The 23,090-nt window shown below is 43.2% G+C and overlaps 2 protein-coding genes across 2 annotated transcripts; both read left to right on the forward strand.

The window, feature by feature from the left end:
- The first annotated feature begins 410 nt into the window (after nt 1-410).
- On the forward strand, nt 411-6,517 carry LOC143494189 (ecto-ADP-ribosyltransferase 5). Its single transcript, XM_076992285.1, has 4 exons — nt 411-1,325; nt 1,913-1,995; nt 4,881-5,599; nt 5,826-6,517. Exons 2-4 carry the CDS (start codon nt 1,936-1,938, stop codon nt 5,911-5,913), a joined length of 867 nt encoding a protein of 288 aa, XP_076848400.1. The 5' UTR covers nt 411-1,325; nt 1,913-1,935; the 3' UTR covers nt 5,914-6,517.
- Nucleotides 6,518-12,774: 6,257 nt separating this feature from the next.
- Nucleotides 12,775-21,631, forward strand: kcnip4b (potassium voltage-gated channel interacting protein 4b). Its single transcript, XM_076992290.1, has 8 exons — nt 12,775-13,022; nt 16,167-16,291; nt 16,387-16,453; nt 19,000-19,070; nt 19,202-19,309; nt 19,524-19,628; nt 20,071-20,133; nt 20,242-21,631. The coding sequence occupies exons 1-8, from the start codon at nt 12,941-12,943 to the stop codon at nt 20,287-20,289; spliced, it is 669 nt and encodes a 222-aa protein (XP_076848405.1). The 5' UTR covers nt 12,775-12,940; the 3' UTR covers nt 20,290-21,631.
- The last annotated feature ends 1,459 nt before the right edge of the window (nt 21,632-23,090 follow it).

Raw genomic sequence — 23,090 nt, forward strand, 5'->3', positions numbered from 1 at the left:
TTAGAGAAGTCATTTTCTCTGTCACGGTACGGCGGCCCCCTACTGGTCGCCCCCGTCTACAGCAGCAGCTTGTCCTGTGGGTGTGGCGTTGTGTTCGTCCCTCAGGTGGGCGGAGCCCGCGATCCGTCTCACCTGAGGGTCGTTTGTTCGTCTATATATGTCTTGTCTTTGTACCAGTTGACTGCTGGTTATTATATCCTTAATTCGGATCAGTTCACGGGTTTTGGTTTGCGCACTTTACATATTAAACCATCCTATTTCCCTGAGACTTGGCGTGATCGCTTCCATTTATTTTCGCTCACCCTGCCCGTCACATTCTCAATGTCTAAGTAGTGGTTAATGCAAATTACTGTACTGTATAAGTAATTATAAGTAAATACTACTGAACAGAAATAAGACAAAGTATTTTGTCATTCTTTTTCACTAAACATTTGTAATCAAAGTAAAAAAGAAAATAAAATATAAATCAATATTTTATTTCTTGAACTCAAAATACAAAGTAGTCAGTCATGGCCTGGTGGTTAGGGAACTGGTCTTGTGACTGGAGGGTTGTGGGTTTGATTCCCAGGCCTGATGCAAATCAACTTTTAAGTAATACTGACTTGCATTTTCATTGCACATTACTTACATTTTTTAGTAAACCCAACTTATCCCTTTAGGCAAAACAACTTTATGTTTTAAGTAATACCAACTTAAGTTTTCAATGTACATTACTTACATTTTTAAGGCAACCGGTTTACTCATATTTTTATCCGGGCTTACAGTGAACATAAATGTAGCTTTTAACACAATTGCAATATTAACAACAACCCAACAACAATACCAACAACAATCGAGTTTTCTTTAAGAAGAACAAAAAAAAAGTGTGTATTATGAAACTGAGTATGCTGCTCCTTGCTGAAAGTGCACTAGGTTGTAATAAACTCCACCCCCAGTAATGCTGGGTACTCACTGACAGGAAATACAGCCTGCAAAGCCCAAAGGTCAACAGAGCTCTCTGGGGTCTTTCTTGACTAAAGAAAAGGAAAAGCTCACTGTCTGAAATGTTACACAAAGGAAGTCAACAAGGCTTCTCTGTAAGCCAATATCTGTAAAGCCAAGATTTACACAACATTCAACGTTCGATTATTGTCATGTAGCAACCGATAAGTCAGCATAACGGTAGATATTGGGGTCTGTTTCCCCTTAAATGTGGATCACCCCTCCCTGTAACAGTGGGAGCCAGAGAGCCTCTGGAGAAGTGCCTGCACTTTCACACTGGGCTGCAGTGCACATAATGTTCTTTTCCTGGACCCACAAGACTGAACAAAGTCAGAGGCAGCTCTGTAAGTTTTGTTACTTTTTTTTAACCAGTGAACACTGTACCTGCACATTTTCTTTGTATGAATTAATGTTTCTGCAATGATTAAAAAAGGAAATACCTAAATAAAGACGTTTCTTTTAGTCAGCAGTGGGGTTATGTCATTGCTGTTTCTGTCCCATTTCTGTGCATTGAAACTGATTACATTTAATACATTTACAAAGTAGTTTCCTTAGCCAGTGGCTAAATGTGCCATGTTACTGCAGACGCACAGCCAGCATGTTATTTAAGACTTGTTTACTTTGGAAAATTCAGACCTGCTTGCTGCCTCCCCTCCTCCAACTTTTTGTTCAGTGTCGCCCTCTGGTGACCACAACCTGAACATTATTTTCTGCTTTAGTGTGTCTGGCACATTCCATAAACTTCATACTCGAATGCCTCGAAAAAACTTTATCTTTAATCTTTTTACCACTGTAGGAAAGTATGCAGAAAAGCCTAGCTCTTGGCGATCTCAGGAATAGAATAACGATAACTGTCCACGCGTCTGGATCCGTGTTCTGATAAAAACTTCTGATCTTCTGTTTCATTCCTGCGTGGGATTTGGCTTGGCAGAGTGGAGTGGACTAAGTGATGTAATGGGAGACATGAGTGTGAAACTGCTTCTGTTCCTGTTCCTCCCTGTGCTGCCTTACAATGTAAGTCCTCTTACTTAATGAGTAAGACTTGTAACTCTCTTCCACAGTTCTAGACTCTGAATCTCTATTTTGTTGAGTTTTCGTTAAGGGGGTGGGGGGTGGGGGTGTATGCAAATGGGAATATTCATAAGATCAGTGACAAACCCAGTTCCAACCAAAGGAACAATGTCGATAACCAGTTGCAGTATCTTAACAATGATGAGTTCTTGAATGGTCAGTATAATTAAACAATTGTGTAGTTTTCCTTGCTTTTGCTCATAGTTTGTAATATAAATAGTCATTTCAGCTTGAGCTGAAATGTTCCAATCAATCTGGATTTTGTTGGAAAACATGCAATACCTCAGTTCGTCTTGAGTAAAGTTTGTGTATGAGCCAATGAAGAACTATGGGGTTGTTTGCTAGTTAAAAAAAACAATGCTGGAACAAAATAGGAAATTAATGATAATGATTTCATAATATTTTATGTATATTATACATTTAAATTACATTTTATATTGAATTGAATGTAGAGCTTATGAAACATTTGTGGTTTTGGCTATCAAATGCAATGTCAGTTCTATTGGAACAGAGTAAATGTAACTTGATTTGTTTTACTGAGTCAGATTTTGTTTTGGAAGCAGCAATTTAGTTTAAATTTTGTTTTCCTTCAGCAAATTTGTGTATCTGTCAGCTGTTTTGTTTGACTCCAATTTGGTGGCACAGTTGTGGCAAATAATTTAGCTGCTTACATTCTGTAGTCATGGTCCCTTGATCCATTTTTTTTCCTGATTGTCCTGGTTTCAGACAAGGGTGGTTGACATGACATGGCTTTTTTTGGTCCAAAGTGTCAAATATACTTAAATTATAGAAAAATATGTAAGAAACTGTGGTGATTTTGTTCAGAAAGTGCTGTTTTATATGAATTTACAGAGCATTCATGGGATTAACATTCCTTTTTTTCACAATTTTCAGCCAAACTAGAAAAAGCTCATATGGAGTGACTGTCCCAAGCACATTTCACAAAGTTAGATTTTGAATGAAAACAAGAAAATTAATAAATTTTCTGTTTACTCAATAATATATTGATAACCTAGATGTCTACTTTTGAATCTGCTTGACTAAAAGTTCAGGCATAACATTTTGAAGCCACCCTTAACTAAAACGTTTTGTCCCAAAAATGGATGTCATATGGTGTGATGCCATATTCCTTTTTTTTAAAATGGGCAATTGTTTGGAGACCTTTGGGGAGTGGGGGTCCTCCTTCTTTCAGGAGATAGAAGAAAGCCTCAGAGAGACACTGAAAGTTACAAAGTGAGTCATCGCTCTTCATGTTTTCAAAAAAATCAAGTATATCCAGCAATCCTGCTTCAATTCCCCTTTGGTGTGTCTTTTGGTGTGACACACTTTACACAAAAATGCCCAAATTAAATTACTTTTCAGTCAGTATTACTTTTAAAACTATATTGTCACATTGTAGTTAGCATGGTTTTATGGTGTTAGCATAAAGGAACATTGCTTAATGTCATGCTAAGTACTTGAAACCTCATATGGTGTGACACATTATCTTAAGGTGTGACAAGGTTTTCTTGTCACACCATATGATCATTTTGTCACACTATATGATATAAACTGTGCATAAATACATACATAATGGTTATGGATACATACAATATGATTATATTATTCACATTTAATATCTACACCAATTCAATTTAGTGAATCTCTGCTATCCCATTTTCAAGCTGAATCCATGTTAAACTACATCATTTTGTCACTCAAATGTTTCCCTTTATTTATTTAGTTTGAGGCAGATTTCATTAGATGATGAGAGATGGCACACTTTTAACAGATTTTAATGATAAAATATCAGCTTGCTGTTTGATCATCGTTTTAATTATTCTCATTTTAAAATTATTTATGCATTAAATATAAAAAAGTTCAATGACTTACCAAAGATTATTAGAATTCGTGTAACCAATATTCAGCAGATTAGAATAAAAAGTGTAACATCTAATGAATACAGTAAATGGATTAGTCAATGCCTTATAAGCATTGTTCACTACGTTGAGTAGAATTCACTGTTCTTCAACAATTTTGTGATTTTGCTGTAACTAAAAATGATTTCAGTCACTTGTCAGTCACTATGCAGATTTTTGCATACAGATTGCTGTGTGGCATGATTTATCATATGGCGTGATACCATGTAATTTGGTGTGACATTCAGAATTTTGAAAAAAATTAAGGGTTTTTGATAATTAATCATAAACTCAACAATGTGGCTGATGGGGAATAGTGTCAGCAATAGTTACATGAATTTTGGTACTTTTATAACAAGATACTCACAAATGAATTTGAAGTATACTGAAAGATTATGAGTAAAAGTCTTCTTATGAGTGTTGATGAAGCAAATTTATACAAAAGGTAACATATTTGCACATGAGAAATTGTATACTTTTAAATAGTAATGATAAAGAATCAGGATAATTGACTTACATTATTACATTATATCCATTTTTAATTTAATTCACAATAACATTCATGTCACACCATATGACAAATTTAGTTACTAAGACAGTAAACTAGTGAATAAATGTAAAATTCAAGGAAAAATCTACAAGACACATATATATTTGGAAATATAAGAGTTGATACAATATGACCCAGTGATTTCCATGACTTACATTTGAGATTGTTTTTTTTTACTTTTTTTTTGCCAAATATGTCAACCCCCCACAAATGCTGCTTCTCCTCATTTGTACATCTCCTTCTTGTGGTCTCCTACCCACTGGTTTGTGCAATTTGAGCATTTTTGGTAACACAGCCTCTGAGAGACTGAGTGCCTTTTGGCGTCAGAGTTTTGTCATGCATAATACCGCTCTGTCTTTGCTCACTTTTCCGTTCTGCAGGTGAATGCGGAGGTGAGACACCTGGACATGTCTCCTGATGCTGTGGATGACACCTTCACAGAGTGTCATGACACAATGATGCAGACTGTTACTAAACCTGGCGGCCTGTTACAGAAGGAGATTGAGACCAGCAAAGATTTTGCAGAGATGTGGAGGAGTCATGATGGAACATGTGAGAAGCAAATTTATGGTGGAACCCCATATCACTTAGCTGCACTGCAGGCTTATGGGAATTCCAAAGTGAAATTCCGAAAGGAGTTTAACCAAATGGTTCAGACCAAAGGAAGCAACAGCACAATCTACAAAAATAAATTTCTCTTCAAGTCCCTTCACTTCCTCCTGACAGATGTCATCCGACTTCTTAACAATGGCACAACGTGTTCCCGTATTTACCACGGCACAGTTAACACATATCATGTGAAGACAGGGACCGAGGTGCGCTTTGGAAAGTTCCTCCAGGGCAGAATCCAGGACAGTTCCGAAACGGAAGTAGTTGAAGAGGAAGGGACAGGCACTGTGTTCAACATCACTTCCTGTTCTGCGGTTAACATTGAGCACTACACGTGCACATCGGAGGAAATCGAGCAGCTAATTTCTCCAACTGAGGTCTTTACAGTGCAGAGTATAAGAGAAGTTAAAAATGATGATGCCGATTACAAAATCATCACTCTAACACACTCGCGGTTTCTTAGCAGTCATGACTGTTACCTCTTTCACAGGTAAGAGCAAAATAAACTGGTTTATACAAGATGCTGAGCTCATCTGTTCAGTTGTTTCAAACTTTACCATGATATTAAATTAATTTGATTTATTAATTTCTTTATGTATATATTTTGTATATATACGCAGGACTGAGCTCAGCATCAATGAAGACCATGCATGTTGGTCTAACATAGCAGGCATTCTGAATCCTCCTGCCACTAATATCTATGTCTCTCTCTTAAGTTCTGTCCATGGTGGATCATCCAGGCTGATGCTAAGCTCTGTGTTTCTGGCACTAATTGCATCCATTTTTGGCCTTCACCTGCAATGATCGCCCGTCCAGACCATCCAGACCAGATGAAGGAATGGGAATAATTATCCCTTCACTAAACACTTGATTTAAAGGCCACAGTGGTCAAAGGGTTCGATGGAAGGGCATCAGTGTGTGCTCAGCTACAAACTACGTGCCATAAGAATTTAAATAAGCTGGTCCTCTACAATCTCTTTTATTATGGCCTTTGCTTCAGAGGAAATATGCAAATTGTGCGATGGATTTTTAAAATAAAGTAACTTTTTGATTTGGGTGGACCATCAGTCAACACTTAAAATGTGGAGCATTTACTTGAACAGTTTTTGTTTGGCAAAACAAAAAGTGTGAGTGAGTAATGTAAGGGTAAGGGTATGAGTGTGTGTTTTGTGTTATAAAGTAGTGCAATAGGTGTATCCTTCTGCTTGTGCCCAACACATCTGGAGACAGAATCCCTAAAACATAATATAAAACGTTATAAAACAACTGAAGCAAGGATTTTCTCTTTTAAATTGTACAAAATGTTCTTATGAATTTCAGTGTCATTTGGTGTATTGAATGAAATTACAGGAAAATATATTGCAAGAACTCCAAAGAGCCTGAGATTTGTAATAAATTATATGCAATCTATGGGAGTCCTTGTGGTTTTTCCATATACCGTGTGTACAAATAGTGGTTGCAAATGACTAGTAGTAGAATAAGAACTATAATGCAGTGGCAGATTATAGCGTTGTATTAAACATGCTGTAATTAAAACATCACTATGATTATTGCTGGCGTGGGCTGAAGGTCTCCTCCACCTAGTCCTCCACATCATTCCTGAGCTCCAGACCTCCTTGTTCTCCTCCTCATCCTACCTTTGTCTTGTCCCCTCCCAATGGTTTGCTTGTCAAGTCTGTTCTGGCTCAAGTCTGGTTTAACTCATGTCACATTCCTTCACTGAAATAATTTCTCTCATCTCCTCCAATTTTGCATTTCCTCTCATTTATTTTCTACCACAGCTGCTTAAATTGAACTGCATATGGCTGAAAACCAGAAACGTGGAGTATTGAAACGTATTGAAATGGATTCTGGTTCATATAGATGTCTGCATTGCATGTAGTCTGTGACAAATAAGGCCTGATACAGGAGAAGATCTTTTTTACAGGAAGTGAGATCAGCGTATAGCTGGTGCGATTATACAGATTAAGAGACTGAAGACATCCCTATCTTAATCTTTTGAAAACTGCAGTTTTCCTTTCTGACCATGGCGAACAGTGTGTCCTCAATGAAGTTCTCACACTGGACTAATTCAGGAGTCAGTAGCCTGCATGTTCTTGTAAAGTCCATGATTGACATGTGATTAAGATCAGCAAATAGTCACAAATTACAGTGGTGTGGGCCCTCATAAACAACAGTTTAAATGTCACCCCCTGAGGGTACTCTATAATATGTATAGCACTCTAGTAATAGTTTTACAAGTTCAAAACAGCTGTGAAGGGACTTCAGTACTCTCTCTGTGTGTCTCTTTCTCTCTCTCTCTCTCTCTCTCTGCTATGATGCAATCTCCTTAATGCATAAATCATTTCATATTTTCATCTGAGTTCATTTTATGACTTTGCAGAGCAGAAAATGAAAAAGAGGAATGATACTGAAGAAAGAAAGTCTGAGAGGATTTAAAATCAATCTTAGTTCAGTGTAATATAAACAAACAGTCTACCCATAAGAAAAAGGCTTGAAACCCCCGTCTACGTTCAGGACAGTCCACTCTCGTTTCACTCATTTCTCCACCTGTTCTATTTGTTTGGAGTTGCACTTCAGTTTCCCTTCAGATTCACTGCAGTCATCTGCACTTCTCTGACCTCATTCTATCCAGCTTGTTCTGAAACCTGGTAAGCTTGCTATGGATAACAACGTTAGTTTACCAGCTAATGCTAGGGGATAGCCCACAATCATAATTAAACCAATACACTATAGCATACCAATAACCTATACTAAGTGAATTACTGGGTTACATGAATAGGTTAGTTAACCCCCTTAAACTGAATGAAGGAAAAACAGAAGTGCTGATCTTGGGCCCTAATAATGTTGACAGTGGTTTAAGAAAGGGTGAGGGCCATTGTATTAATGGATGAACTGACCTGATCTGAGAAAAGATCTGTTACTCTAAAAAAATTTTTGATTCTCACCTCAATTTCTAAGTGCACATAAAAAAGCTTGTAGGTTTCTAATGGCGCATTTCCACTAGGGCCTGCTTGGCGCGGTACGGTTCGATTCGCGACGGTTTGTGAGTGTTTCCATTAGTACCACTTCCCAGTGAGCCGGCCCCTTCTGGTACTATTTTCGTACCGACTCGCTCGAGGTTCTAACTGTTCCGAAGCGGTACAGTTCTGTGACGTGGAGGAACAGCATGACACTGATTGGCCAGGGAGTGTCGTCACAGGTTGCGTCAGGAGAGCGACTCCTCCGCTATGCTATGGACTCCTCAGCCATTTTTAAAACCCAAGGAGCAAAGTCTGTTCCCTGGTCAAACGCCGAGGTACAAACCTTTCTGTTAATAATCAGCGATCAAAAAATCCAGGGCGAATTGGACGGGGCCACTAGAAATGTAAAGGTTTTTAGCGAGGTTTCCGCGCTAATGGCCACTCATGGCTACCAGCGGTCCGTTCAGCAGTGCCAGTCGGTCCAAGCAAAAAAAGCTTAACGCAATTACTGGGCGGTGAAGAACCATAACGGACGCAGCAGAGCAAACCGCAAAGACTGGAAATGGTTCCAGCAAATGGATGCCATATACGGTCACCGGCCAGCCAGTAACGGAAGAGAAAACGTGCCGGACAATGTCGGTGCTGGAGGCCACGGAGAATGGTGAGTGTATTGTGATTTCAGTTTTACTACTAGGCTCGTAAAAGATGTAATATGAACGTAATATGAACGCATCTATTGTAAACGCAGGAATTTAGAGCTGTGTTTGTAGTTAATGTTACCACCACAGTCACTACTGTACAATAGCTAGCTCTTAGCCTTGCTAGTTGCTAGTTAGCTGTAGCCATAAACAAAGCACGAGCAGCGATGACGTGCTACACATTTTGTGCAGTTACACTATATCGTTGTTGCTTTCACGGGAATGCTTGTGTTTAATATTTGTTATTTTTTACGTTCAAGATTCCCCTTCCACTGACGAGGCGAGCGGAGTTGGCGGAAAATGTTTCCTTCAACCGGGCTTTCCTCGGGGTGTTTGGCGAACTTGTGAACACCATGCGAGACAGACGCCAGTAAAAGCACACAAAATGTTGCTTGTAGTACTATAAATATTTATTTCATATAAAGCTATACGTTATTTTTAGGTAATTTGCTTTTTGCACTTTTTTAAACTATAACTATATTATTTACATATGTTGTACTTTAAATATCTATATTTCATAATAAAATTTGATTTCATTTGATTGTATGACTGATGCTTTTTATGCAGGGTGTGTTCAGCCTGTTTGAGTAATACCAAATTATCAATAATTAGAGCAACCACATACAATAATGAAGATAAATATAAATAAGATACAATAATGCTATGTGTTAAGGGGCAACGACCGGTGTTGTGGTCGCATACAAATGATGTCACGACACTACAACCCGCGCGCCAACAGCGACTCTACCCACATTGGGGTGGTTCACCATTGTAATGGAAACACAACGCGACCGTACCGTTCCGTTGCGAATCGAACCGTACCGCGCCAAGCAGGACCTAGTGGAAATGCGCCATAACTTACAACTGACCGATGTCTGCCCTTGAACATTAGACTTGCTAAAGCCACTGATTTGTTCGAAAAAAGACTGTAACGGGGCTCGCGCCACGGAGCGAGGAGATGGACACAAATGCTGAGAGGAGCGAGATTTATTCATGGGAATACCGAACTCGGAGTCGTACATACAGGCAGGGGTCATAACGGGCAGGCTATCCAGACATGAAACGTAGACAGGCATGATCACGAACAAGGGAAACAACGAGGCAGGCTAACAACGGAAGGGCAGGCAAAACACACGGAGGACGGGTAAACCAAAACGCAAACAACACGGCAGGACTCACGGCAAACAGGATCAGACAAAACCACGGATAACTCGACTGGGGATTACTAGGACTTAAATACAATGACATTTAACGAGGGGCAGGTGACGGTAATGACACGGGGGCATGGTAATAAACAAGGAATCACGGAGACAAACGAGCGGGGCGGGATAAACAGGCATGGGACACAGACACAAGGGAACCCGGAGTGACAGCCAAAGGAGGGGGCGAGGCCATACGTGACATTACTCCCCCTCAAGGCGTGCCACTCCGGGGCACGCAAGGGCAGACAGGGCAGGGAAGCACGGGGTACGGTGAGGGACAGGGGACACAGGATGGACCGGAGGAACAGACCAGGACAAAACAGGACGAGGGACCTGGGGCATGGCAGGGACCGGAGACAGGGAAGCAGAGACTGGCCAGGAGCTGGGTTGGGGCACGGCAGTACGGGCAGGGCCAGGGGGAGACACGGGAGCAGGACCGGACGAGACAGGACTGGGAACAGACACGGGAGCGGGGCCAGGGGACAGGGCCGGGGCAAACACAGAGGCAAACACGACTTGGACAACAGAGACCGGGACTGGAACAAAGTGAGTGACAACTCGGGGAACAGACACGGGGACCGGGACAGAGACAACACCACCAGACACAGGCACAGGAACGGGCACAAGGACACGAACAGACACCACCACGGGGACAGGGACCAACACAGGATCCGGCGTGGACAACCTCTCCTGGGTCGCGGGGACAGCAACCCGGCGTGGACGACCTCTCCTGGGTCGCGGGGACAGCAGCCGGCGCGGACGACCTCTCCTGGGTCGCAGGGACAGCAGCCGGCGTGGACTGCCGACGGGCTGCGGGAACGGGAACTGGCGTGGACTGCCGACGGGCAGCGGGGACGGGCCGCAGACGTGACATTACGTCCTCGGGGGGCGGAGCCGCCATACTGACGTCCTCGGGGGGCGGAGTCGCCGCACCGGCGTCCTCGGGGGCGGAGTCGCCGCACCGACGTCCTCGGGGGGCGGAGTCGCCGCACCGGCGTCCTTGGGGGGCGGAGTCGCCGCACCGACGTCTTCGGGGGGCGGAGTCGCCGCACCGACGTCTTCGGGGGGTGGAGTCGCCGCACCGACGTCTTCGGGGGGCGGAGTCGCCGCACCGACGTCTTCGGGGGGCGGAGTCGCCGCACCTACGTCCTCGGGGGGCGTGTCCGCCGCACCGATGTCCTCGGGGGGCGTGTCCGCCATACTGACGTCATCGGGGGGCGTGTCCGCCATACTGACGTCCTCCGGGTTCCGAGCCGGCCACTCCTGGGGCGAGTGGCTACTGCATCCCCCCAAAAAATTCTTGGGGCGCCTTTGGGGAGCGGCTTCTGGGATCAGCGGAGGGAGGTCCTCTTCCACGGGGTCCGGGTTGAGCCTGGAAGAACACACAGACACACACGCCCCTTGGTGGCTCTCTCTACGATGGCTCCGCCTCCTCTGAGGCGTCGGGAGCTCGCAGTGGTTATCGAGAGCCAACCGAGGGTTAAGCCAAAGCTTGTCTGTGCGCTCGTTCCATCTGCCCGCTGCTTGCACCACAGGTTGCTCACCCCTGTGGTGTTCGCCAAGCGGGGCAGACTCACAGCGCTCAATAGGAGTCTCGTCGCGAAAGCCAGTTGTGAGAGACTGCGCTTTCTTCAGTCTGCGACGAGACTTCCTTGTTCCCACAGCGCCAGGGGTATTCCTGTCTCCGGCTCGTTCGTGCTGTAACACACAAGTGTTAAACCGCACTGAAGCAGCCAACAACTCGTTACAGCGACCAAACTCACCGGAGTCTCGCTCCCTCGCTGTGTCCTTGTATGATCCGTGGTTATGTAACGGGGCTCGCGCCACGGAGCGAGGAGACGGACACAAATGCTGAGAGGAACGAGATTTATTAATGGGAATACGGCAGGGGTCATAACGGGCAGGCTATCCAGACATGAAATGTAGACAGGCATGATCACGGACAAGGGAAACAACGAGGCAGGCTAACAATGGAAGGGCAGGCAAAACACACGGAGGACGGGTAAACCAAAACGCAAACAACACGGCAGGACTCACGGCAAACAGGATCAGACAAAACCACGGATAACTCGACTGGGGATTACTAGGACTTAAATACAATGACATTTAACGAGGGGCAGGTGACGGTAATGACACGGGGGCGTGGTAATAAACAAGGAATCACGGAGACAAACGAGCGGGGTGGGATAAACAGGCATGGGACACAGACACAAGGGAACCCGGAGTGACAGCCAAGGGAGGGGGCGAGGCCATACGTGACAAAGACAAAAAACTTTTTTGTTTGGCTTAGGTCTTTGTATGGCCTTGTTAAATTGTTCATGCATTTTATTGTTTTATTTTTGTTAATTGTGAAGCATCTCATATATTTGTTTGAAAGGTGCTATACAAATAAATGATTATTGACGCATAATTTCTTGAGTCATAAACGTGACCTTCTAAATTCATTCTCCATTAAGAGAAAATGAAAAATATTTTTAAATTCTTACTATCCTTATAATGTAAAAGTGTTTAATTATAATTTATTATTATTATATATTATTTTTTAATTGTAGCCTATGTATTTGTTATTATTATTGTTATTATGATTATTATTATTAGTAGTAGTAGTAGTAGTAGTAGTAATAGTATTAGTAGTATTTTAATGTTTTATTATTACATTTATTACATCAAATACTAAATATTCTAATGATTAGGCTTAGTTCACTAGACTAGTTGTACGTTCACTAAGCGTTCAGCGAGAAAATAGGAGGGAGAAAGAGCGCACTCGCTCGAAATCCGCTCGCGGTTGTAACACAACTTCCTCGCGCTGGATCTGGCAGGCAGACGTCGCTGTGTAAATTACACGTCGGGGTTTTACGGCCAATGTTTTGAACGCACAGACAGACAGGCAGACAGACGCACCTTCCAAGCGTTAAATTCCTGCAGAATAAGGATTTGGATTTAAGACCGTCGCGCTGTTACACTGAACATGAGCAGACGAAGGTGCAAGCGTCAGCTGATTAAGTTTGCCCAGCACGTGCATCGACTGGTCACGGGGACTCTAAATTCAGGTAAGGTGTCAAAAAATAAAGAAAGAAAGAAAATATACGGTGAAAAGTGTAAATGGTGCACAAAAATATTGCACTTCCACACCTAACACCTTAATTACATAATGAAATGTTCCACATTCGCTAGCTAACTGTTTGACTGCGTTTTTTTTGCGAGTTCTTTTTTTCTTTCTTTCGAATTCAGTTTGTTTATGCAACTGTCATTTCTACAATTACTACACTGCCTTTACGTTTACCTGTAACTAGTGTAACCTTCACATTTTTGATCAGTCAGAGCACGGGTGTCATACCTGAAAACCCTGGCTGTTTCTCTCGGTGGCCCCCCTGTTGAGAGGTGAGATAGTGAGATACTGGTTACCTGTCCGTTTGTGCAGTACTAAAGTGAAGACCGAGTTAGGTCCGCATCAAACTGCTAAGGTAGCGATATGTGGTGTAATTTCAAAGAAGTGAGTAGGCAGATTGGTTTACAATTATTATTGTGTCATTTGAGCTTAATCCACTTTCATTCATATTTCACTGTATCACATTTACCTTGTCACCGTTCTGATATTCTGGAATAAACTGATTATAAAATGATTTTGCTTAATGACCTTATCTTTTGGACAAAGTGGCATTTTATCGCTGTGTATAAATTCATATTAAGGTGGGAGTCATTTTGATTGCACGCTCCATACTTAATTACTATACAATATTGGCACCTAGAGGAAATGGATCCTTCATTAAAGCAGCTAATTAGTTTACCCATGAGAGATAGGCAGAGTAAATGTAAATTCAGAGGTGCATGTCACACTCTTTTTCTCAGCTGCTCGTGTACGGTTTGCGAGACAGCTAATTGTTGACGGTTCGGATGGTTATTTTCATGTGTACTAATTTGTGCATCTGATACACACGATCAATTGATTTCTCTGCCTCGAGGGATTCCTAGCCCGTATCCCCATTTATATTACATGGGGTGCACCCCATCCAGACGCAGAGCTAAGAATAGCAGCAATGTTGATCCTTCGTTACACGGCCCATGTCACTATTTAATTAACAGTGCTCTATCACTGACATGGGAATAACAAGTTAGTGGGTCAGGAGGAATTTACGTTGTAGTGTGTCAGTTATGTTTTAGCTTGTCAAGTACAAATGTATACGTATGGCAACAGCTGCATGGTGATTTGTTTCCTGTCAGGTTATCTGTCACTTGGACGAAAAAGCAATCCTTTCTTCGTCTTAAAATTTTATAAAGTAATAACATTTTGAATAGATTAATCCCTCCACCCTCCCAGATACACACACACTTTATGTTGAGAAATATCATAATGTTTTCCTATTAACTTTATTATGCCACTGTCCTTAATAATGTGTCCTGGATTAGTTTTGCTTCATGGGATCCATGTCAATCAAATGATTACAAAACAAAACATCAATAAATCAATAAAATGACCTACACGAGTAGTGATTGAGGCAACATATGACTACCATCACCAAGACCAGGGTCATCATTAATTAATTATCAGAAAGTTAGAAAGCTAAAGAGTAATTAATGTCCAGATGTTACATTGCTCTACACAGAAGCTGTGCAAATCGCATGGTCACAAATAATTAACTACATAATTAGTTACATAAACTATATTAGCTACATAAAAGTAAAAATATTTAACAGATTTCCATTTTTCATTTACTGACCACCAAAAAAAGTGGTGGATCAAAACAAAGGCTGATCTTAAGTGCTCTGTCTAGGTGAGTTTTCACCATGATGGTGTCCTTGGAAACTGGGGTGGTGGTGTTACGCATTAAGAAGGACGGACTCCTTAGCTCGGGTGTCTTTAGCTGTCTGGAGTAAATGGCACTGCAGTGCATTTTTAATCAGGCTTCTTCAAGTGAAGATGTAGAGCGCTATATATATTTATATATATATATATATAAAATCATGTGCAAATATACAAGAATGGTCAGACAGTTAATAGATGTAATCCAGATGCAGTCTGTTTGGTTGACTGTAGGCTGCTGTTTACACCTGGCACTCCTGTTCAGACAAAGTACAGCAGGGGTCAGGTTTGTGCCCACTGGGGTGGTTTAGCAGCACTGAGGAGGATTACATGACCTTGGGCTGTTTCACTAGGCTCCTTTGATGTTGTTCCCAACAGCTGTAAAGTATTTCTCACTGCAATCCTTGAATGTCACTCTGCTACCAGTAATGATGAGGTCTAAACCCTATACTAACTGCATCAGTTTCAGATGTGAGTTGTTAGAGATGGCAATGTTTAACACAGTTCTAGAAGCATATATTATATATAAGAGTTTGCATAATGTCTAGTGTTGTATAGTGAAGTTAAAGAATGTGAAAACAGGATGCACATATATATGTTTCTTACAAGGATGTCTCTAAATATCTAACATTTTTTATGTAATGCATTACTTAAATACATTACTTCATTCCATATTACTGTTAACTGAGTAGAATTTAGTATTGGTTATTGATAAACGATAAAATGAACATCACTATTTGGAAGCAGGCTGAGAAAACTGGACCTTTCTGTCCATGTTAACATCAAAGCCCAATTCCATTAACCCGAATGGCTTAATTATTTACACTGGTTACATCCACGCTCACACCTTGCTAAATTACACATGAGCTTCTTGAAATATAAACGTACCTGTGACCAGAAAGAGCCATAAGAAAACCTGCCTTCATAATTAAAAGGCAAACGTGTGTGTAAGGACCAGTGGTCTTAATTACAGATCCTGTCGGTACAGTGTACGGCTAGCTGCACTCCTGGGCTGAGTAACCACTGCTATCGGGGAGGATCTTGAGGCACTTGTGTGTCACATGACATTGCTCTCATATTGCTAGTTATATGATCTTTTCCACTCAGGGTTCTTTTCAGTTTGGGTTTGTTGACCAATTAGAGAATTAAAGTACTGATTTATGTGTATGGTTAGGTGGTGTGCAGATGCACAGGTGGTGTACAGATGATCACGTTAAATATGTCATATATTGGAATTATTGGTTTTCTTCAGACAGCATCTAATGAGAAAGCAACCTGGGAATTGGTGTTTCCAAAGATGGAATCACCAATCATGAAATTGTCTGGCCATCTCCAATTAACCAATTAACTGTTGTGCGGCTCTGATCCCATTACATATTCTGACGTACTGCAGAAAATGAAATCGTTGAGCAGGACGGGACCGTGGAGCATCACCGCCCGGAAGATCCGGAGCGACTGTGTAGTCAGAGCCACTTCACCAAGAAGGAGCTCCACGTTCTATACAGGGGCTTCAAAACAGTGAGAGTTCTGTTCTGCACAACCTACCTAAAGTAAATATTTAGATATGTCATGTCTTTGTATATTAAATGTTGAAATGTGTTTATTTGGGTCAGGAGTGTCCCAGTGGTATTGTGAATGAAGATACATTCAAAAGCATTTATGCCCAGTTTTTCCCAGGAGGTAGGCACATTTACACATTTCAATCTGCTTTTGTAAAGACATATGACATATATTTAATATATATAAATATATTATTGAATATATATAAATATTTAACATATATGAAGATATATATAAGATATATTTAACACTGACCTTTGATATTATATGTTAGCGGTGATCCATTTCTATAATATAAAATATATATTTTATAGTAGGCTATGTGTGACGCGAGACCCGCGGCGAAGGATGAGACACGGGATCCTTGCTTTGCGTAACAGACGTCACTTTATTTAACAGATATTGCGCAATAGCGCACGGAGAACAGAAACACTCACACAGCAACGTGTAGACTGTAGACAACGACGAGCACAAGACACTGCGCGAACGCACATTAAATAGACAGACCACATCAACCCCACGTGATGACGAGACGAGCCACAGGTGAGACGGATAATGACAAGACGCACCCGCACCCACGGAGCTACACTGACGCAGACGAGTGGACACAGACAACGTTAACACACGCCCCAAAAGGAAGGGTTCGGGCACCGTAGCGTGACAGACGCCCCCACCAAGGGCACTACCCGTCCCGGGGTGCCAACAGGACCGAGTGCCCCGAACCCACGTCGATGGGCGGATCCGAAGCGCCCAGTCCTGCGTCTGGGAGATGACCGCCCTCGGTGGAGAATCCGCCACGAACAGCCTAGAACACCCTCCCTGGGAAGACCGGGGAAAACACGTTAGACACATTTAACGGGACATTTACAAACACACAAACAGGAACATTAACACACAGAGGCACGAAAGGGAAAAGGAGATTAGGCAGACATACGGGAATACATACGAAAACAGGAACGGACACACATGACAGTGGCGCCAGGCTGCGCGCCAGGAGGAGAGCGATCAGGGGAGAGAGACCGGGAGCTGCTGGGGCTGCAGGCGCTGCGGTGGGCGGTCCTCCTCCTGCCCTCGCTGCAAACCCTCCACCGGGCGCAGCGCGGCTGGTGGACGCGCCAGGTGCAGCGCGGCTGGTGGACGCGCCAGGTGCAGCGCGGTTGGCCAACGCGCCAGGTGCAGCGCGGTTGGCCGACGCGCCAGGTGCAGCGCGGTTGGCCGACGCGCCAGGTGCAGCGCGGTTGGCCGACGCGCCAGGTGCAGCGCGACTGGTCTCTCCCCTCGGTGGACCGTAGGGCATTCCTCCTTCTCCTCTCGACCGCCCCTTGGAGCCGGCAGTGGGGTCTTCTCCCTCTGTCTCCATCGCCTCACTGCCCCAGCTCCAGCTCATGGGCTGCTCCGGGCTGCCACCCCGCGAGTAGTCCATCTCTTCTCCCTCGGAGCGATCGGAGGATGGGCCCGCCTCAGGAGTCCACCTCCCCTTTACCGTCCCGGCAGACAGCTCCGAGGGGGGAGGGCTCTCCTCCTCGTCCTCAGTGTAGGACCCCTCGTCATTTTCCTCCTCTCCGCCGTAGTCAGCGGAGAGTGCGGAGCACACCGACGGAGGGTACTCCTCGTCATCCTCCTCTCTCCCACCGTAATCTATGGTGGGCACGGAGCACACCGACGGAGGGTAGTCCTCTACATCCTCTTCTCCCCCACCATAGTCTATGGTGGAGGCGGAGCATACGGATGGAGGGTAGGCATCTTCTCCCTCACCGTAGTATATGGTGGGGGCAGAACAAACTGAGGGAGCCTGGACTTCCTCTTCGCCTTCCTCCTCCTCCTCCGAGCCCTCATCGGCGAACTCGCCCTCTGGGGTCTTCTCGGTGGTGTAGAGCTCCACTGAGCCCACCCGTATCGGCGAGAGTTCCCTGGTGGGAGGGAGGTGTCGCTCCCTCCACATCCGCACTGCAGACTGGCGGAACATCTCTGCCCTTTCGGGATCCACGGTCTCCCGTGCCGCACACAGCATGTACGCGCACACTGGGTCTGACTTCAACTGCTCGGGAGTCGGCGTGGTGGTGTTGCGCGGGTCGGAAGAAGAGGCATGGCGTCGCTTGCTAGGGCGCTGGCCCCTCTTTGGCCGGGTGGCGTAGCCTGGCATGCTTGGGGTGTCTCTTGTCGGCTCGTCGTTCTGTGACGCGAGACCCGCGGCGAAGGATGAGACACGGGATCCTTGCTTTGCGTAACAGACGTCACTTTATTTAACAGATATTGCGCAATAGCGCACGGAGAACAGAAACACTCACACAGCAACGTGTAGACTGTAGACAACGACGAGCACAAGACACTGCGCGAACGCACATTAAATAGACAGACCACATCAACCCCACGTGATGACGAGACGAGCCACAGGTGAGACGGATAATGACAAGACGCACCCGCACCCACGGAGCTACACTGACGCAGACGAGTGGACACAGACAACGTTAACACACGCCCCAAAAGGAAGGGTTCGGGCACCGTAGCGTGACACTATGTATTATGTATACTATATAGTAATAGTACTACAATGTATTATAGTAGCATTACATTTAATAACTAAATAAATATAAAGGTGCATAATCATGTTCCACAAAGTGTTCATTTTATGTCTATGTTCACATGATATGCATGGTTTATTTTAGACTCATCAAAATATGCACACTTTATCTTCAAAGCATTTGATACCGACCAGAATGGCACCATCACTTTTGATGTAAGAACGTCTGGGGGGTTCCTGAATGCACCATGGGTACTGTGGGTACTTGGGTGTGTAATGTATACATATAGCAGGGCAGGAGGCGGGGCAACCTGCGGTACTCACACTCACTGCTGTGGGTCCCGCAGAAGTATGCGAGGGGTCTGTCAGTCCTCCTCCGGGGCTCTGCCGATGAGAAGCTGAACTGGACCTTCAACTTGTATGACCTCAACAAAGATGGATACATCACCAATGAGGTGTGCAGCTCTAGAAATAATGTTAATGAGCAATGTTTTCTGAATCTGAATCTAATGTACCGCAGTCTCCCTCTCTCCTAGTTATTTTTGTTTTTTTATTTTGAAGCCTTAAATTAAAAGTGTGTGTATGGATCCACAAAATAGCATGAAAGAGCGAAATAAACGTTTAGCAGGACCAGTAAGAAGCACTTTTACATGTTATTTACATTTTCAGGAAATGCTGGATATAATGAAAGCCATTTATGACATGAGGGGGGACTGTTTTCAACCAGGCCTAAAGGAGGAGCTTCCCCAACAACATGTGGACATTTTTTTTCAGGTACGTTTCTTTTTTTATTTTTATAAATAATAATGATGTGACGGGCAGGGTGAGCAACTTAAAAAGGAAGCGATCACGCCAAGTCTCAGGGAAAGAGGATGGTTTAATAGAAAGTGTGCAAACCAAAAACCCGTGCATTGTTCCAAATGTAGGAAATAATAACCAGCAGTCAACTGGTACAAAGACAAGACATATATAGACGAACAAACGACCCTCAGGTGAGACGGATCACGGGTCCCGCCCACCTGAGGGACGAACATCACGTGACCAAAAACAGGACCGCTGCCGCTGTAACCGGGGGCGACCGGCAGGGGGCCCCCCCACAACGTGACAAATGAAACATGAAATAATAATTAAACACAATATAATGTACACATGATATTAAGTGGAAAAAATAAAGGATAACCACAAAGCAAATTGAAAATTAATTTTGCCTCCACAGAAAATGGACAGAAACCAGGACGGTGTGGTCACTGTTGATGAATTTATCGATGCTTGCCAAAAAGTAACCTCACTCTCAGCTAACTGAATTGACATACTGCCCATCTTTCAATACTTTAAATCCCTTATACCTGAGCCTCTGTGATGAAAAATGTATGTTCTTTTTTCGCAGGATGACAACATAATGCGGTCTATAAGACTTTTTGAGAGCACAATCTAGAGGCGGTTCTGCTCTTTTCTAGACTCAAAGCCTTGTGCAGATACCGAGGCTATTCTTTGGATTGCGGGTGCAGCTGTCTGCTGTGCTGTTTAGCCATCCGACAGCTCCCAGCTGACAGAGACACGAGAGACATGAACACCATAGTACTTGCTGGTACTTTGTGTTGCAGGACCACAACTGACAATGGCAATTGAGTCGAGAACATACACTGAGCATATTCACATTGTTAAAAGTGTATCAGCATATAAAATCAGAATTTGTTTTACATTTATTCATGTGAAGATGAGTGTAATATGACTTAAATAGCAGAATGCTAGCAGAGGCACCTTTAACTTATATTATACCTTTAACTCTCTTATTCCAAATTAATATTTTGAGCTAGTGGCTGCCCAGTGCTGAGTATGTGTGTGCTCATAGCTTCTAGTGTGTGTGAGCATGAGTTCACTAGCATGGATGGGTAAAATTTAAGAGACTCAATTTCGCTTTGGGGATAAATAAAGTCTTCTTCTTAATATTAAAGGGGATTAATAAAGCCATCTTCTTCAAAAGATAAGGCTAACCAGATGCTAATAAGCTAAACCTCATTCAGTTAAATCACCTCAGGTTTGCAATTGCTAATTTTTATTGAAAAATCTGTGAAATCTGTAAACCTTCTGTAGTGTGAAAAAAAGATCATTATATAGCACCCTGTAGCACCTTTACCACTCCATTATATAGCCACATTACATTCCACAGGGTCCCGGCAGTGCCCTTGTCTTACCTGCATACTAATCACATGATATGATCAAGGGAACTGTAGTTGATTAAAGTCTTTGTTTGGAATGCTCTACAATGTCACCACACAAGACATTCCTGTTGCATTTGTTTGTTTCTCTTGACACCTGGGCAATAAAAATTTTCCTTTGTTTGCTAATATGGATAGATGGATTGTCTATATGATGTTGACCCTATATTTTGCATGTACAATTAATGACATTTTTGAGAACAATTTTTGTACTGAACATATATTGGACTGTACGTTTGATGCCAGGCTGCTGTATGTAATGATTGGAAGAACTCTCAAAGGAATAGTACCTCTTTTAAATACCATGGCAATGAACATGATTGACAGCACTTCAAAATTATAAGTCAGCATGGGAGCAACTCCAGCTCAGTATGTGTGTAGTGTTGTTAGGTGAAGTCGTTGAGACATAATTTTCTCTTATTTGCTGTAGTGTTTGTGCTTGTACATACTGTAAATAAAGTTGTAAATGTGGAGTTATTGAGTTTACTTGCCTTTTTAAACTTTAGTAAAGGTGTAACGATCTGCGCGACGCAGAACATGGAGGCGGACACAAACGCTGAGGAGAGCGAGATTTATTAATGGGAATTCCATAGGCAGAGTCGTATTCATAAGCAGGTTAACTAACGAAGGACAAGCAAACACGGATGACAGAAAACACAAAGGAGCGAACTCACGAACAGCAGCATGCACAATGAACAGGAATGTACAAATGGCAGCGAAAACGAGGAACATGAATGTACAAAATATCCGGCAATGACAAGGGAGACTCAGGGACTATAAATACACAGGACTGGACTAGACACAGGTGATAACAATGATGACAAGGGCGTGGCAGACAATGGGAAACCAGGGCAACAGACAAGCAGGGCGGGACTAACGGGCAAGGAACAACACAGACACGAGGGAACAGGGAAACCGATGTGACAGCTAGGAGAGGGGGCATAGCCCTATGTGACAAAATGTTGTTTTAAGCTAGGTGGTAGTCAAAAAATGTTGCCAGCTAACCAGCTAGCAGATGCATAATGGCTGATGTTAGCCTGATTTTAGGAACGTCCTTTGAAAACTGACTGACTGGTGGTCTGTGTATTCAGGTGGCAAAGCACAGAGTCTATTTCAGGGGTCAGCAACCTTTGAGACATGGAGTACAAACTTTAACATGTCTAGTCAATTAGTCAATGAATGTGCCACTATCAACAAGTAAAATTGGTTGTTGAAGAGGGGGGGGGGGGGGGGGCTGGGGGGGACGACACAGATTAAGTATTATATCACGATCGATCGCCAAGCATAAACGCCTCCACCAAACAGAGCATTGAGGAGCAATTTCAATTGGAGGATTGTGCTCTCTGTCTGAGATTTTTTATTATATATATATATTTTTTTGCTGATGCTGGTCCAGCGTGTCGCGTGCCAGTGATTATGCCTCGGCGTGCCAACGGTGGCACGCATGCCATAGCTTGCCGACCCCTGGTCTATTTGAACGGCCTAAATGATGTCATTTTAACTGTTTGGTCATGAAGAGCTGTCATTGAGAGGTCATGATGAGGGGAGTGAATCTGCTACTAAAGGAAATTATAGAAACTGCATAATGTTGGTCAAGTATCACATCATCACAACTCACTTCTAGTCATCCTCTGCATTTTTAGCATGTTCCCTTCCTATCCAGAATGCGTTAAACGATAGTACAGAATTGTAAAGAAGCACCTGGAGGTTTGGACATATGTTGTTTTTGCTGCTGTCATGGCTTCCTCTCTGAATTGACCTTAGCTAAAAAAGAAAAGAGATTGTTCCAAATATGCCCACAGATTTGGGAAAGTCAAGGGTTTCCCTTTGCCTTACAAGGCAGCAGAGAAAGCCGTGCAAGTCTACGTCATATGAATTCAGCTGAAATGTTTTTGCTGTTATACAGCAAACTTACTGGTGACTTACTGGTTTCACCGGGGCTCAACTTCAACGTGTTAATCTCGGCTTTGAGCCTTATATAAAACACTCACTGTAAACTGTGACCTCCTGTAATTCT

This window comes from Brachyhypopomus gauderio, unplaced genomic scaffold, assembly GCF_052324685.1.
Source record: "Brachyhypopomus gauderio isolate BG-103 unplaced genomic scaffold, BGAUD_0.2 sc92, whole genome shotgun sequence".
Lineage (NCBI taxonomy): Eukaryota > Metazoa > Chordata > Actinopteri > Gymnotiformes > Hypopomidae > Brachyhypopomus > Brachyhypopomus gauderio.

Excerpts from the sequence above, each read along its gene's own strand:
- LOC143494189 (XM_076992285.1), top strand. The coding sequence starts at position 1,936 with ATGGGAGACATGAGTGTGAAACTGCTTCTGTTCCTGTTCCTCCCTGTG. Across the intron at positions 1,996-4,880 it reads TCCCTGTGCTGCCTTACAAT|GTGAATGCGGAGGTGAGACA; the intron begins GTAAGTCCTCTT and ends TCCGTTCTGCAG. Across the intron at positions 5,600-5,825 it reads GACTGTTACCTCTTTCACAG|TTCTGTCCATGGTGGATCAT; the intron begins GTAAGAGCAAAA and ends CTCTCTCTTAAG.
- kcnip4b (XM_076992290.1), top strand. The coding sequence starts at position 12,941 with ATGAGCAGACGAAGGTGCAAGCGTCAGCTGATTAAGTTTGCCCAGCAC. Across the intron at positions 13,023-16,166 it reads CACGGGGACTCTAAATTCAG|AAAATGAAATCGTTGAGCAG; the intron begins GTAAGGTGTCAA and ends GACGTACTGCAG. Across the intron at positions 16,292-16,386 it reads TATACAGGGGCTTCAAAACA|GAGTGTCCCAGTGGTATTGT; the intron begins GTGAGAGTTCTG and ends TATTTGGGTCAG.